The 17292-nt window shown below is 47.9% G+C and overlaps 1 protein-coding gene across 1 annotated transcript in view; it reads left to right on the plus strand.

Moving 5' to 3' along the window:
* Positions 1 to 17292, plus strand: part of SLC24A3 (solute carrier family 24 member 3) — a 422796-nt gene that overhangs the window by 63932 nt on the left and 341572 nt on the right. Inside the window, exon 2 of the mRNA XM_043883055.1 lies at positions 7342 to 7470. Within this exon, the coding sequence (XP_043738990.1) occupies positions 7342 to 7470 (129 nt within the window). The remainder of the gene's footprint in view (positions 1 to 7341; positions 7471 to 17292) is intronic.

Raw genomic sequence — 17292 nt, forward strand, 5'->3', positions numbered from 1 at the left:
TTCCCCTCCAGTGGATGGATTTGCATGGGGACTGTCCACGGGACCGGTCTCTTTGGACGCAGGACTCGACTGAACAGCACATGTCTGACCGCCGAGCCCAGAGCCCTGGCGTCTCACTCCTGTTCTCCATCGTAGCCCCAGCAGCACTGGGCAGGGACCCTCTGCCCATGCCCTGCAGCCTCCCTCTGCATCTTATGTTCGAAAGCATTGTCTTTTGGCTAATAACACTTGAAGCTGTTTACTGGGTCCTGGGAGCAGCAGCTCAGCCTCCGCTGTGCCCTGTGCAGAGTCCGGCTCTGCCCAGTCTATGCTGTGTTTCTCATAAGCCCCCAGGAGATGCTCTGGCTGATGCTGGCTGAGTGCTGTGTGTGGGAGTCCTGCAGAGGACAGGCATTGGTGGAAGGCTCGCGTCCCTGGGGCAGGTGGCCAGGGGTTGCTGTCCCCTCTTCCCCTCAATTGTTCAGTTGCTCAGTCATGTCCAACTTTTGCAACCCCATGGACCGCAGCACACCAGGCTCCCCTATCCTTCACCATCTCCTGGCGCTTGCTCAAACCCATGTCCATTGAGTCGGTGATACCATTCAACCATCTCATCATCTGTCGTCCCCTTTTCCTCCTGCCTTCAATCATTCCCAGCATCAGGGTCTTTTCTAATGAGTCAGCTCTTTGCATCAGGTGGCCAAAGTATTAGAGTTTCGGCATCAGTCCTTCCAATGAATATTCAGGATTGATTTCCTTTAGGATTGACTGGTTTGATCTCCTTGCTGTCCAAGTGACTCTCAAGAGTCTTCTCCAACACCCCAGTTCAAAAGCATCAATTCTTCTGCGCTCAGCCTTCTTTCCCATCAGGGGGACTAAGAAACCTCAACTTTCCACGGGGATTCTCTCTTGAAGTTGGGGTGTGGTGCCTTGATACTGGAATTCATTTCAAGTGCAGCCTGGCCTGTGATCACCATCACGCAACCAGAGCGCAGGAGATGGGCACCCGCCTGACAGGGCATGTAGATGCCAGAGAGAGGAGAGGTTTAAATGGAGGTCGTGGCCTTCTCTGTCCTTCTGAAAGCTTTGAGACCATGGAGGGACTGATGTCCAGGCCATAAAACCTCCGGCTTCTTCCTCTCCTGGTGAGTATGGTGGGCTCTTAGCTCTCCATGGTCTGTTCTCCTTTCCAAGGACCAAGAGCCGTGCAGAGCCAAGCTTGTCTTCCGGCTGCAGAGTTGGTGTGAAGATCCTCATGCAGAGGCCAGCCCCGCCCCTGCCCTCCCCCCACATTCAACCACAGAGGGTGAGGACCATGGTGGGTGGGTGGGGGGCAGGAAGGGGGGCCTCTGGGAGAGGGTGCAGGAGAGTCTGCAGAAGGCGGTCCCAGGGCTGCAGGCTGATGCAAACCCGCCTTTGACCCTGGGGTGAAGACCCGGGGCGCCCAGAGTGGAGACAGCTGTGTAAACCACAGGGTGGGGTATTTATAGCTCAGCGGGGCCAGCCCTGTGGCCACGGGCTCTGTCTCTTGTTCTGTTCACCGAGTTTCCTGGACGTGCTGTCCTCAGGGTCGCATGAGGCTCTCTGCAAGACTCCACGTCTCCACTTGCTGTCCAGAGTGTTTCTCTCCATCCCTATTTTCAAGAAGAAATGCTGTGTCCCGGTTCTGGGGCAGGGGAGAGTTAATACGATCCATCTAGGGGGCCTGCTGACCCCCAGCGGCCACTTCCCCTGGGCTCCTGAGCTCCTGGCTGAGGTGGGACACACACGCCTGGACTTTGGAGTTGGATCTGGGCTGGGGTCCCAGCTGGCTGCTTTATCCCACCAGTGAAAGGGGTGAAACCCTGGGGAGAGCATGGAGGAAGAAGGGGCAGGATGGTGGTTGGGCACATGGGCTGGAGGCTGGGGGACAGTTCTCATGCTGCTGCAGCAAAGCCTCATCTCAAAGGGGTCCTCCCCCCATGGGAGATGGGGTGGTGGTAGCCCCACCTCTCTGCCAGGCTCAGGGCCCTATTTGGGACGAGGACAAAGTGTGGTATTTATTTAGTCTAGGATGAAGCTGGGGGGCCTGGGGCACCCGAGGAATCCCATTCTTTGGGTCTCAGTATCCTTGGGCTTTCCAGGCCCTGGTCACAGAGGGGAGGAAAGGAGGGAGGAGAGAGAGGGAGAGAGCACACAGCTCTGTAATGGAAACTTGGCTTCAAGCCCCACGCTTTCTTTAATGCCTGTGCTTGAGTCTTGTGTCGGGAACCTCTTTCCTCCAGCAGGTACGCTGAGCTACCTCCATGGCCCACTCCTGTCCCGCTGTTCGGAGCTGGTGACACAGGACACGTGAGCCTGCTGCCTCCCTCTTCACCCTCCCCCACCCTGGATTAATTAGGTCAGCTTGTAACTTCCAGGGCCTGGCAGGAGGAGCCAGGAACATGGTGGAGGGGGGCCAAGGGGTTTTGTTGACGTTGCTCAAGCGTAGCTTCATGGAGCAGCAGCCCCTGCAGAGCAGAGAAGTCCAGGGAAGCCAGGGATGAGGAGGGGAGAGAAGCGGGCATCTCCCCAAAGCCTTCTGCTTTCCCCACTGGCCACCCGCCCCTGCTCCCTGAATCTGAGACTGTAACCCTCCATGTCGTGACTAAGAGACCAGCTGAGTCTCTGAGAAATCCACATTGAGCCAAGCATCCTACATCCAGTGGGGTTCAGGACCATTTTCTATCATGTGTGTGATGCTTTCTTTCTGGTGATGCTCCTGCCTCATCACTGTTCCTAAGAGTTTTGGGGGGAAGGAGACCCCATGAGATGATGTCACCTGTTGTAAGGTGCAGGCTGCCTCATGCATCTGTCTTGTGATAGCTGAGTAACACGGCCAGATGGATCCCATCCTCTCCAGGGATCTGCCAAGAAGGTGGCCTTTGGGGATCCCCAGACCTGGATTCAGATCCCTGTTTTGTTCCTCTTTGCTTGCTCTGTGACTGTGGGCAAGTCTTTTAACCTCTTTGTGCTTAGTTTTCCTTATTTGCAATTGGAGTTAACAGCTCTAAAAGAAGACTGTTGAGATGAAACGTAGCAAAGAATGGAAAATTCTCTGCACAAAATAGACACTCAATAAATGGCTGTTGTGATGACTGTTAACTGGTGGTAGATGTGGCCATGGGTTGGTTCTGAGTTTAGGCAGATCACTTCTACTGTAACTTACTCCAGAGGAAGGTTGACCTGAGAACCAACTGCCCCTTCCTACCTCTCCAGCAATTTTGTGAGGACATAGAAAATGGGGTGTCATATTGTCACATGTGGTCCTCAGAGGGAGGTGAGTGAACACAGTGCTTTTTTTTCATCACTGTTATGTTCTCAGACTCTGGTCTCTGCATCCGTGTATCAGTGGTCAGTGCTCAAATATATTTTTGTTGGGATTAAAGTTTGTAGATTTTGGAATCCAGAGGCACTGCCTTAATAGTCTCTAATTCCTGAAGCTATTGAATCATTGTGTAAAAAAATCCTCTCATTTTCTGCTACAATAGCTGGCTTTATTTTTACATCTCTTAATTGGTATCAGCTTTTCTCTCAGAATTACAGAACTATGGAAATTTGGCCTGAGAAAGAACTTTGGAAGTCACTGGAAGGGATGCTCTTGCTTCTTTGCAAAATGCTGGAGTCTTCCTGAATGTTACGATTGCAGCCCCTCAGGACTGCAGATTCTTTGACCCAGATTATGAGAGCAGAGAGGTCAATCTGTTGGTCTCATGTAGGCGGGACGATGCCCCTGGCATCCTGCCTGCATCACTTGTCCTCATATCTTTGGTACAACTTTCAACACCTGTGTCTAATTATCTAAGGCCATTTACTGGGTACCAGAGTCCATCTTGATTGGAAATGCCAGGGAATTAATGTCCCCTTGGAATAGGCTTCATTCAACCCATGGCAGACCAAGAGCAAGTGGGTAAATACCCCAGCTCCCTCACCCTCTAGGTGTCTGAGTTGCATACCTACACTGTCCCCTAGAGCTTTCCAGAGGGGTCAAGCTCTAGTTCATGAATTTTAGCTTCAGACTTGAAACACACCTCCACCGGCTGGCTCCCCACCCTGTTCCATTGCCCTGTCCCCCATGGGTGCTTCCTGGGATCACTGCCCCCAGGTAAACTACCTGTGCTCAAGTCTCTGTCCTCAGGGGCTGCTTCTGTAGAAACCCAGCCTGAGACAAACGAGGTGTCTTTCTTCACACTCTGAGATTGTTTAGGATAATATGGTGTTTTAAGTCTGCTTATTGAATTTTGACGCCACTGACCTTATTCCTTTTTTATGAATTTTTGCAGTATTTTTTCTCTGCTTGTCACTATCCTTAATCCTAAGAATTAACCGTTCAGGTAAACCAGACTATACAAGTGTCTTGCTTTGACCTTGAAATATCTTTAGGGTTGTCTTCACAATTATGGTTAAACTGATATATCTGGTCACCATGTAGGTATTTTGTATTTCAGTCTTAAGTTATGGTTTATTCCAGTTGGGCTGCATATGCAACTTTTTTTTTTTTTCTTCTCTCTGTAGCGCAAGGGATCTTAGTTCTCCAACCAGGGGTTGAACACACAGCCCCTGCCTTGGAAACACAGTCTATATATGTATGTGTGTGTGTGTGTGTATATATATATATATATATATATATAGAGAGAGAGAGAGAGAGAGAGAATAAACCTAAACCTAGGGGCTCTTCTGGCTAACGTGTAAAGTTGTAATTAGCTGCTTGATAAATTTACATGTGGGAACAGATTCCAGTTGATTGAAAAAGGCCTCAGGGCATGAGCTGCAGGCTTATATGTGTCCTGTTGGCTTAGGTGAGATGCCCACATGCATTGTGATTTCCAGAAGCTTCCACAAGTCTTACCGTATCCATTTACTGAGTGGGAATGGTGACTCCAGCATGAACTTCCTGAGCACCTACTCTGAGCCAGCCGTGATTCGGTGTCAGAGAGACAGCAGTGGACCCAGGAGAGAGTGATCAGGCTCCATCTTTCTTTCCAGGGCAGTGTCACGAGGTTCCAGTTACATAATGAAAGTGACATCATTTGAGAAACTAGAATTACCATGGAAATAGAGGAGAGGGTATTATGACCTTCAACTCTTCACTGACCATTTCAGAATACTAGGTTGGTATAGCTGGGTGGGGCCCAGTCTCTGGCCTTTCATAAAGGCCACTGGTTCCATGAATTAGACTCTTGTCTTTTTCTTACATCCATTTTCTGACCATAGCAACTCTGGACACTCAAGAGGTAGCCAAAGCTTCATGTCATGTCTTTCTTGAGTTCCAAACCACTAGAGAGAGCCATCTGTGTGCTGTTTCCAAAACCCAAGGACTCTCTGAGGTCCTGCTCTGTTGTTATTTTACATTTGTTCTCAGTTCAGTTCAGTCACTCTGTCATGTCCGACTCTTTGCGACCCCATGAATTGCAGCACGCCAGGCCTCCCTGTCCATCATCAACTCCTGGAGTTTACTCAAACTCATGTCTATCAAGTCGGTGATGCCATCCAGCCATCTCATCCCCTGTCGTCCCCTTCTCCTCCTGCCCCCAATCCCGCCCAGCATCAGGGCCTTTTCCAATGAGTCAACTCTTCACATGAGGTGGCCAAAGTACTGGAGTTTCAGCTTCAGCATCAGTCCTTCCAATGAACATCCAGGACTGATCTCCTTTAGGATGGACTAGTTGGATCTTCTTGCAGTCCAAGGGACTCTCAAGAGTCTTCTCCAACACCACAGTTCAAAAGCATCAATTTTTCGGCATCAACTTTCTTCACAGTCCAACTCTCCTACATGATCTTTAAAAAAAATTTTTTTACATGATTTGTCCATAGTGGTCAAGGCCATTATCACCTCTGTCCTTTTTGAAATTCTCTTTTTGCTTACCTTCTGTGACACCACTTCCCTTGCTCTTTTCTTTCTCTTCATTATCTCTTGCTGAAGGCTTTGACTCTACTTTCTCTGGAGGAATGCTGAATTTCCCATGGTTTCTTCTTCCATTTCCTTCTCCTTAGGCAACCCCATTCATACACATGCTATATGCTTCTCTGCTTGTTTATGGCTCTCCTGATGTTCTGAGTAGCTGAACTGTTGCCCTGCAGTGTCTGCACCCACATTATCCGGGCAGCACACCACCCTGTGGATGGTCCACGGACACTTCAGATTCAACACATCCTGAGCAGAATGCACCACATTGTCCCCTGCGTGCCCCTCGGTGTCTGTTCTTTGTCCTGACACTTCCATCCCCATGGTCAGCTCAGCCGGAGACCTCAGCCCTACTCATGCATTCAGTGATCAACTTTCCCCTGGTTCGTGCTCTTCGTCTCATGTTTGTGGAAATCTTGTTATGTAGGATTTGTTAGCCTAGGCTCTGGGCATGTTGACATTGTGTCTTAGCCTGGGTGATCCGAGAAGCAGATCCTGAACAGGTGTTCAATTACAGGCAGTTTATTTGGGAGGTGATTCAAGGAAATACTGAATATAAACATCTTTTTTGTTTTTGTTTTGGCCTCACCACATGGCTTGTTAATCTTAGTTCTGCCACCAGGAATCGAACCTGGGCCCCAGCAGTGAAAGTGCAGAGTCCTAAATGCTAGACTACCAGGGAATTCCCAAAGGCATACAGGTTGGGAAGCAGATGCTGGTGATCAGGAGCCAGTCTTACTGACTTAGTGGACACAACTGGGCCCTTTCTTTTCCCAAGTCCACATTCAGTGAGGTCACATTGGTAGCTTGAAATTGGACATGGTGAGAATTTAATTTATACCATGGAAATTGACCAGTGGCTACGAATCAGGACTTTTCCTACAGAGAACTGGTTGTTCAGCGTTTCTCAGCATGTCACGGGGGGCAGAGAATTAAGACAGGGAATGCATGCATGCTCAGTTGCTTTAGTTGTGTCCAACTCTTTGCGATCCCATGGACTGTAGCCCACCAGGCTCTTCTGTCCATGGGATTCTCCAGGCAGGAACACTGGAGTGGGTTGCCATTTCCTCCTCCAGGATGACAGCTAATAAAGTGTGCTTTATCAGGAGAGTCGCCCTGAAGACATCTGGAGAGTCATCCCAGTGGAGTAGACTGGAATCTGGATTAGAACACACACTTCAGTCACCCCCCGGAGCAGTGAGGTGTTTATACACCGCCCCCTAGCAGTCGTTGGCTGAGGGCTGCCGCTGGGGGCCCGGCAGGATCCAGCCCTGGAGAAGCCCCCCTGAAATTAGAGACAGGATGCTGAGCGTAGTGGTCAGAGGTGTCAGGGCTGTCGGCGGGACTGAGTGCTGATGGCTGAAGGCGCTGGGCACCCAGCGTGGGCAAGGGTCACACTAGCTCTTAGTGATGTGTGGCTGTGGTCTCTTTCTCCCCAGACCTGAACTTCATGGACTTCATTGGGCAAGACACACAGTGGACCGTGGGGAGGAAGTTAATGCAGGTGAATGACTCGCTAACTTCAGAAGATGCAGGACCGCGGAGCAGCAAGAACTGCACTGAGCCAGGTAAGATGTGGCCACACTGGGGCCTTTATACTGGGGATGGGGCTACTGGTGGTGGTCATAGCCCAGGAGGAGCCGGATCTGTGGTTTTCCTCTGAGTTCTGATCCAGAGAGACTCTGAGGACGTTAGGGGCAGGTGTCTAAGAAATGCAAAGGCAAGATCCCAGGGGGACAATTTACATGTGTTTCTACCTCTGTGCTTGTTTCCTTGGGCAGTGGGGGAGAAGGTGAGTCAAAGTCCTGGTCTAAAATATGGATGCTGGTGCCATCCTGAGGGACACTAAGCCAGGAGCAGGTGGGTGAGGATGGCCTGTGGTCATCTTCACTTTGATGCCTGGAGTCCTCTCTGCCTGGTTTTTAATCGAGAGCCTTGTTTCTGTCACAGTAAAGGCACAGGTGTTGAACCAGACCCTCACCTCTGATGTTGAGCTTCTTGGAAGAAATGGATGTTCGTTTGTCAGCAGTTATATTTGATATAACAAATAGAATATGCCTTTCCTCAGAACATTTTACCTCTGATGTTTTTGAACTTTTAAGAGAAAACTAACAGAAGGGGATCAAAGGGACTTGGGATGACCAGAACTCAGCTCAGCCAGACTTTGGCCAAGGCAGGTGGCCTCTGGATGGATGAAGTCCGCTTGTTTAAATCACGCGGCAGGCACCCTGCCTGAAAAGGGCCAGAGAGCAAATATGCTAGGCTTTGAAGACCTGATACTGTGTCTATAGTACATGTTTATTATTTAATTTTATTTTTAATTAGAGGAAAACTGCTTTACAATACTATGATGGTTTCTGCCACACATCAGCATGAATCAGCCATAGGTAAACATGTGTTGCCTCCCTCTTGAACCTCCCTCCCCATCCCACCTCTCTAGATTGTCACAGGCAGCGCTGAAACATCTTCATTGCTGTGTGTAAAGTGGAGAGCCAGTGAGAGTTTGCTGTTTGATGCAGGGAACCCAAAGCCTGTGCTCTGTCTATATTTTTAAAGATTTTTATAATCTTTATAATCTTTAAAAATTAAAAAAAAACTTTTTAGCTCATGGGATGGACTGGGCCTGTGGCCATATTGTCAGCCCTGACACGGAGTTCTCAGATCTCTTGTGGGCGGGGCAGGGGTGGTTCTTCCTTTCTTACGTGGTAGTCTTGGGCCTCAAGTGTGCCCCCTTTAAGGGCCTGGGAGCTCAACCACCCAGTGATCCTACATGCAAACGCTGGCCTCATTTTAAGCATCAGCCTAGATGGACATATGCAATCTTCATTGCAGCCCAAAGAACCTTAGCCCTCGGGTTACAGAAGGTGAAATTGTGTGTCTGTGCTTTTTTTGGGAAGATGGATCGAGGTTCCCTTTCCGACGGTTGGAAAGAACTAAAAATAGATTACCCTTCCCTGCCAAAAAACAGCCTACAACCTGACATAATCTATATTCCTTAAGTTGGAGAATAAAAGCGTCCCTGTCGAAAGAGTACGCTTCACTGAAGCACGTGGGGGCTGCGTGAGCAACAAGTGAAAGCCGGGTCAAAGGTTTAAGTGCCATTACTGTGTGGCCAGAGCTGCGAGTCTCCTGGGAGGTGGGCTTCTGCGGGGGCCTGGCCCAGGGGGCGTGGCAGGGATGCTTCGGGTCACTGCTGTGCTGGTAACCCTGTTTGCTGATCGGGTCTTATAGTTGAAGGTGTGTCAGCGTCGTTTTGCAGTGAGAATGCGGGTGGTGACTGGGACGTCAAGAGACAGGAGATTCAGTTCTAGGAGCCCAGCCTTGCTGCGGGCACACCTTTGGATGTGAAAGAATGGCGTCAGACAAGGTACAGAGCCCAGCTCTGGGACTGGGGTCCAGCTCTGTGCAGGGCCAAGCGATGGAGGCTTCTGTTCCCTGGAGTTGGGGCTGTGTTTTGGGGGAGATGGTGCTGGCTCGCTGTGAGTGGCATTGCTGACTGGTTCACAGAATGCATTTCTCAGAGTGACAGGTGTAAAAGAATAAGGCACGTGAAATGCTATCGAGAGACAGGAATGACTCAGCTCACAGGCAGAACAGATGTCCAGCTAAGAAGAGCTGAAGCCAGCACCTGTTGGTGTTGGCAAGAAAGGGGGGGCACAGGGCAAGGAGGAAAGGAGAGATCCAGGGGGGCAACAGTGGTGGGGGGGGGGGTGGCAACAAACAAGAGCTCCCTGTCCTGCAGCTCCAGTGCAGGCTGGAAGCAGCCTTCTGGACCGGCCTCCTTCCTGTTCACGATGGTGTCACAGAGCAGGGTACTCACAGCTCCCAGGGATGGTGTCGGGGCTCCCTCTGTGCCCGGCGCTGAGTGTCCACGTGGGGACCTGAGTGTGTGGGGGCCAGTGTGGCCAAGGGAAACACAGTGTCAGGGTCACAGGCAGGAGTTAACTTGGCTCTTGTTGTGAAGTATGCCTGGTGCCCTCTGATGTCACAGGGATTCTCAGGCTGTGTCCTTGGAACCCCTGGCTGGAGAGGCCATCGGAATGAAATTGACTGGGAGGCTGGTGATGGATTGACATGTGTTCTGGTTGTGGGAACAGTTGGGGGACGGGGCTGGCTTGCTTCCTGACTTGGGAAGCAGACTTAGTTTAACCCTCTGTCCCTTCCATTGCATGAGTGCAGAATAGGAACTCACAAACTCTTCCACCCCTAAGACGGCAGGTCCAGTTCCCCTTAGTAAGTCACTGGTTTGTGTTCCCGGAATTCTGTGTCCTACTGCCCTCCCCATCCTTTTATCCCTCTGCCATCCATGTTCCCCTCCTCCCCCCTCCTTCCTCCCCGTCTCCCTTCCCCGCTCCCTCTCTCTGATAACCAGGAAGCCAGATCATGGTCCAGGGGACAACCAGGATCCCTGGCCCACTGGACAGTGGCTGTGCTATCTTTGTGGGTGTGGCGAGCTTGATATGGCTGCCGCTTTTCATAGGACAGCTGCCACTTTAAAGACATGTAAGGGACTACCCATAGTGGGTAAGATTCCACCTGCTGATGCAGGGGACCCAGGTTTGATCCCTGGTCAGGGAAGATCTCACATGCCATGGAGCAACCTGTGAGCTGCCACTACTGAGCCCACCTGCCTAGAGCCTGTGCTCCACAACAGAAGAAGCCCCCACAATGAGTAGCCCCTGCTCACTGCAACTAGAGAAAACCCATGAGGCAATGAAGACTCAGTGCTTTCATAGATAAATAAATAAAATTAAAAAGACATCTAAGATTTTTTGTGTGTGTGAATTTTTCTTTTAAATGGCATTCTCCCCTGCCCCTTTGAGGACCTGGTTTGGTGAAAATTTGTAATTTTTCCCTCCAGATCTGTATGAAAAAGACTGAGGTCCAGGCTCTAGTTTTTCTGTCATCGTTCCAGCCCTCTGAGAATTTTTAAGGTTGTTTTCTTAGCTTGACATTGCCAATTTCATCTCGAGCCCGGAAACATTGTCTTTTGGCAAATAACACTTGAAACTGTTTACTCAGATGAACTCTTATGAGAAATTTAACTTTGAATACATTCGATCCATGGAAAATTAAGTCAGCTAAATGTAATACTGAGGGTGGTAGACAACTGTGGCAGAGAGGGGTTCTTGGGAATGTGTGTTGGTACACTTTGCAGAATTTTATTCTACACTTTGCAGTCTGCCTCCAGAAAAAAAAAAAATCTATCATCTTTTGGTTTTTAGTTCTTTGATATTTTAAGGAAATGAGCTTTTCCTCAGAGTGCCTCTTTCAAAGAAACTTGGGAAGAAGGAAGCTGTTTAAAATGAGAGCCTTTGGTGTGGGCATCACTCTGAGATGACTGCATTTCCCTTTTTAAAAAAATTTATTGGAATAAAGTTGGTTTGCTATTATGTGTTAGTTTCAGGTGTACAACAAAGTGGTTCAGTTACACATATACATATATACACCCCTTTTCAGATTCTTTTCTCATGCAGTTGTCACAGAATATTGAGTAGCGTTCCCTGTGCTGTACAGTAGGTCCTTGTGGGTTATCTAGCTTATAATAAGGGTTGCTATGTTCATCCCAAGCTCCTGATTTATCCCTTCCCCCACATTTTTCTGTTGATAGCCATAAGTTTGCTTTTGACATCTGAAGGTCTGTTTCTGTTTCCATTTTCTTCTGATAAAGGGCTCTGTTCCCTCTCTCTGCCTGACTTGCTGGGTCTGAGGTCTCTGGGCACAGGGAAGCCACCTTGAGCCTCTGCTTCAGGACAGAGGCCGGCAGGCCCTGACCCCGTGGGGCTGTGCAAGAGTCGTTACTGGATCAGGTGGCTGTTTACTGGAATGGCCAGAAACTGCAGAGTCTAAGAGTCAAATCTGAACCATCCTGGAGGAGGGAAGTCAGGTCAGGATGGGAGAAGCAGTTCAAGGGGAAGTCCAAATGTAGGTATGGACCATGAACAGAACCTGGGGGCCAGGCTCACATGTGCAAGCAAGTGAAGGCTGGTTCAGCTGCAGGTCATGTGCACAGGGAGGGGTGGGATCCTGCTGTTTTTGAGTTTAAACCATAACATCAGGGTCAGCTGGTTTAATACCATGAGACTGGATATGACCAATCTGCAAAGCACGAAAGGTCCAAATCTCTCACCATTTTCATAAAGAAAAAAATGAATGACCTGTCTGAGGTCACAGGGCTTTTCCAGAAGCAGAGCAGGGCCCCTAGTTGTCCCACATGGATAATCAATGCATATCGATAATTATCTAGAAAATCTGACATTTGCATCATTTAGAAAACATGGTCCTATAGAAATATAATGCAAGCTACAGATATAATTTTGAGATTCCTAGTAGCTACATTAAAACCATAAAAGGAAACAGATGAAGTTAATTTTAATACTATATTTTCTTTAACCAAATATTTCCAGAATATGAGGAATGACAATTTTCAATCGCCTTAATGTTTTATTCCTGAGTTTGAACCCAGGAAACAACTAAGATTATTTTTAAAAGTCTTAAAATGTATACTTCATTGGACTAGCTCTAACTTCTCTCTGCAGTTATAATTTTCATAATGATTCAAACAATAGCTGTGGACATTCTTAAGTGGAACACCTTGGAAACCCATTGTGATCTGCTCTTCAATTTTTATCAAGTTCTTTACTGAATTAGGGCAACAGCAGCTGCTGTAACAAGTAAGTCCTTCAGACTTGGGGGTTTAACACAAAAGAAGTTTCTTTCTCATGTGAGGTTCTGGTCTGTGGGTGGCCCTGTTGCTAGAGGTGGTCTGTGCGCTCTGAAATTTCCATTTTGAGGCTTCACTCTTCTCATGCTTGGTTTCCAAGGTCGCTGTGCTTCTCTGCTTGAAGAGGAAAGAATAGGGGGGTTGTTCATAGCTGGGTTTTATGGACCAGACCCTCCCTCCTGCTCACATTCTGCTGGTCAGGGCTCAGGCAAGACCACTTATAACTGCGAGAGAGACTTCTCCCATTCCCCTGGAAGAAGAGAAAGCAGGTTTCCCCCCCAAACTCGTTTCTTATTAAAAAAACAAATGTCTCAATTTTCCTTTATGCTTATCTTATTTCAAAAGCAATATACTCCCTGTAGACAAAAATCCTAACCTAAACTTATGTCTTCTGAGGCTGGCTTAGCCAGTAAAGAATTACCTGCAATGCGGGAGACCCAGGTTTGATCCCTGGGTCAGGAAGATCCCCTGGAGAAAAGAGAGGCTACCCACTGCACTGTTTTTGCCTGGAGAATTCCACGGACAGAGGAACCTGGTGGGCTACAGTCTTGGGGTCGAAGAGAGTCGCCTGAGCGCCTAACACAACACTAGCTCTTGGTTTAACTTTCATGGTTCTCACCTGGTCAGGTGACACACTTTGATTCTCTTTTCACCTTAAGAGGGTCACAAGTCATGTAGAAATTATCCCAGGTGTGTCTGCTTGCAAATTGCATCTTTTCTTTGTAAATGCAAGGAGTGTAGGAAAAATAACGGATGGTTGAGGATGTGTGAAATCATTGGTGAAATGTGGAAAGAGCTTGGGTTTCAGAGTAAATCCTAAGTCTCCGTTATGTTGCTTTCAACTTATGTGATGTCAGGTGAGTTTCCTGAATTCTGTGAATCTCTTTTCCTCCATCTGTAAAATGCATATTTAGATGCTCACATCATGAAGTGAACTAAGCTTCATAAAACAGCAAAAGTATAGGATGGTTGGATGGCATCATCAACTCAATGGACATGAGTTTGAGCAGGTTTCAGGAGATAAAGAAAGACAGGGAAGCCTGGCATGTTGCAGTCCATGGAGTTGCAGAGTCGGACATGGTTTAGTGACTCAGCAACAATAAATGGTGGCTATGTTATCTTTGTCACTAGAAAGATCCTTAGGGATCTTAAGAGAAGAATCAATATTTATTCTCTAAAAATGCTTGAGGGACTTCCTTGGTGGTCCAACCATTAAGACTTCTCGCTTCCACTGCAAGGGGTGTGGACTTGATCCCTGGTGGGGGAACTAAGATCCTGCATGCCAGGTGGTGAGGCCAAAAAGTAAAAAAATCAATCAATCAATCATAAAAATAAATTGAAATGAAAATGCTTGAAACCCCCTGGTCTGGACTAACCCCTTATTTCAGAGTGTCCTGTCAGTGACTCTGACCTTGCCCTCCTAATCCCTTCCCCCTCAGCAGCCAGGCTGACCCAGAGCAGCTGAGGGCAAGATCTCAGGGTGCTGACTGCCTCTCCCTTCCACCCTCTGACCCTGACTAGGATGCTCTCAGGCCTGGGACGGCCTCTGGGAGCTTTGGGCTAGGATGTGGCCTGGGGAGGGCTTGACCTCTCTCCCCAGAGTCTCCTAGGCCTCAGACGTTTTAAACAGGCTCCCAGGACACAGCCGATGGTGTGGCGGAGGGCTGGGGGAAAGCATGTCTGAGTTGACCCGCTTATTGTGGCTCCCACCAACCAGCGCACACTTGAGAATCTGGACAGTAAGCCTGTTAGTTCTTCCACCTGGGTGCTCCCCACGGCAAGTGGGCTGATGGCCACCCTCCAGTTTGCCTCCCCTGGGATTGGCCTGGGCAGACAAGGTTTTCATCTTGGACAGTAAGGTTAAATGAGTCCACATCTGGGTTATCACACTGGCGCTTCTGTGGTTCCTGATATAGTGTGAGACCATTAGTGTGACTGAAGTGTCTATCATAGAACAATAAAATCCCTGAATTAAAGATTAGCTGCCTATTTTAGAAGCTGACTCAGAAAGAAGTGGACATGAACCCAGCTCAGTGGCTTGTCCATCCCGGCCAAGGCCTTGCTCCCTAGCCCCATGTCTACAATGGGATGTCAGGCCGATACACTGGGCCGAGGAATGGAAGAGAACAGGCTGCAACCTAGCAGGTCAGGCCACATTGGCAGGAGTGTGGGACTGGGGTCCAAGTCACGAAATAGGCACTTGGAGTACCCACCCTGCCTCAGAGTCATTGCGAGAACCAGAAGAGAAGGGATGTCCACGTTTTATAATTGTAAAGTACTTCTGAGTGGAGTCAGGGATGTGGTCCAGGGTCCCACAGACCTGGAGAGGCATCCTGCTTTGACATCCATGGGCTGTGGGGCCCTGGGCCAGTCATTTAACCTCTCCAAGCCTCAGTTTCCTCCCCTGCAAAGTGAGGGTAACTCACTGCACAAACAGAGAGGGTTGCCGTGGAGAGTCAACGAGATAAAATGTGTGAAGAACTTGGCACAAGGGACTTCCCTTGTGGTCCCGTGGCTAAGAGTCCATGCTCCCAACGCAGGGGGCCAAGGTTCAATCTCTGGTCAGGGACCAAGACCCCACATGCTGCAACTAAGACTTTGAATGCCACAACTTAAGATCCTGCATGCTACAATAAAAGATCCTGTGCACTGCAACTATGACCTGGCACAACCAAAGAAATACACAAATAAATATTAAAATAAAGAAGCTTAGCACAAAGCACATATCCAACTGTGATTTGATGCCCATTTCTGGAGCACCCACCGTGTGCTCAGGGTTCCTGCACCCAAAGCCTCAGTTATACGCAGGAGGATGTGGTTATCACTCATGCACTGGCTTGGGCATGACTTTACTCTCTAGGAGGAGAGTAAAGTCAGTCTGACTGTATTAATATTATAATAGCTAGGTGGAAAGTAAAAATATTATTAATTTTCAAAGCATACATGTTGGGCACATGAACATCCTGTTAGCATCAGCCTCCATTTCCCAATGGATCTTTCTTGGGAAATGGGAATTTCACTTATGCTGCAATCTTAATTGACTGTCCTGGGAAAATCCATGAAAAGTCACCAACGATAGAGATTTAGGTCTTCACACTGCATGTGCAAGGTTGGGTGTGCAGAGTGGATGTCAGTGGGTGAAGGAAGGAGAAGTAAGGGGCGGTGAGAAGTGGGGAAGAAGCTGGACTTATTCTCTGCTCAGGTCTCTCCTGTTTTACCACGGTGGGTCTGCTCTTTGAACAAGTCTTTGATGAGTAGGTCAACTCATCCAGAAAGACGGTGATCCATGTCCCAAGGGCAACTGTCCTTCCATATTCCAGAAACAAAGTTTCCCTACTGTCTGCACCATTTAACCACACATAGGAGACCTATTAAGTTAAATTATAATTTGATACTGAGTTTAAAGGAATGGAAGGTGGAACACAGATGTACCCATCTCTCTGAGTGTCTTCATTATTGACCCAAGTTTGATGCAGAATATTGACCTGTCTGCAGGAATCACTGTGTGTTTGTAGCTCACCGAAGGATGTTTCCTTTAATGGGACCCAGGACAAAGAATGTGGTGCCCGGTGGATCAATGGTTCCCAAGGGCACACAATAATGAACCTAAAATTGTTGTCTTTTCAATGCCACAATGTCATTGTTGTTACAATTTTGTATCTTCTTTCTCCCCAGTTAGTCTCAAGACTCTTGCCTTTAGGTATCTTTCCTCCTACTCCCACATTTTATTATGAAAATTTGCAAACATGCAGAGAAATTGAGTGAATTTTATAGCAAACACCCTCAGACTCAGCACCTAAGTTCTTTAATTTGCATTTCACACTACTGGCTTTATCGTGTTTATTCACCTCTCCACCCCTGTATCTATCCGTTAATCTATCTTATTCCTTTTTGGTGGATTTTGAAGTGATTTGAAGAAATAAACACACTCTGTCTCGTGTAGGTTTAGCATGTGTGTCATTAGCTAGACTTTATGATCTGCTTATCCGTCTTGGGTAACAAGATGTTTATCCAAATGTTGGGTAACATTTATGCACAATGAAGTTTTCAAGTCTTAAGTGTACCACCCATGAGTGGTACCTATGACCTATGCAAACTCCATGGCCAGCTTCCATCACGATATGGGACATACCATCATTCTGGGAAGTTTCCTCATGTCCCTTTTCAGTAAACCCGTAGCCCAGCCCACCCCCACACAGTTACTCTTCTGATTTCTAAACCATAGATCTAAACCATACTAAACCATAGATTAGTTTGTACTTGTTCTAGGACCTTCTGTACATGAATCTTACACTATATGCTCTCTGATGTAAGACTTAGTCTGTAGCACACTGCTTTTGAGATTCATCCATGTTTCTGTGTGTAAATGCATCCTGACTCTGCATGCACACTCACACGTACACAAATGCATGTAGATTACTCATACACATGTGACATGCTTTCCATGTAAATGTGACATGTTGGGTATATTTCTCTCTAGGAAGTGCCTTGTAGATTTTGCTCACTTTCCTTAGATACTTATTTTAGGTTCACTTTCAAAGAGACCTTTGTGATGTCTGTCAAATTAGCAAGCACTTTGGTTGGCCTGAGGAGGTTAGTCATAGACAGCCAGTTGCCCCTAATGACCCCTGTTACTTCCCCTGAAGCAGAACCACAAACTGGATTC

Source organism: Cervus elaphus, chromosome 23 (assembly GCF_910594005.1).
Source record: "Cervus elaphus chromosome 23, mCerEla1.1, whole genome shotgun sequence".
Taxonomy (NCBI): domain Eukaryota; kingdom Metazoa; phylum Chordata; class Mammalia; order Artiodactyla; family Cervidae; genus Cervus; species Cervus elaphus.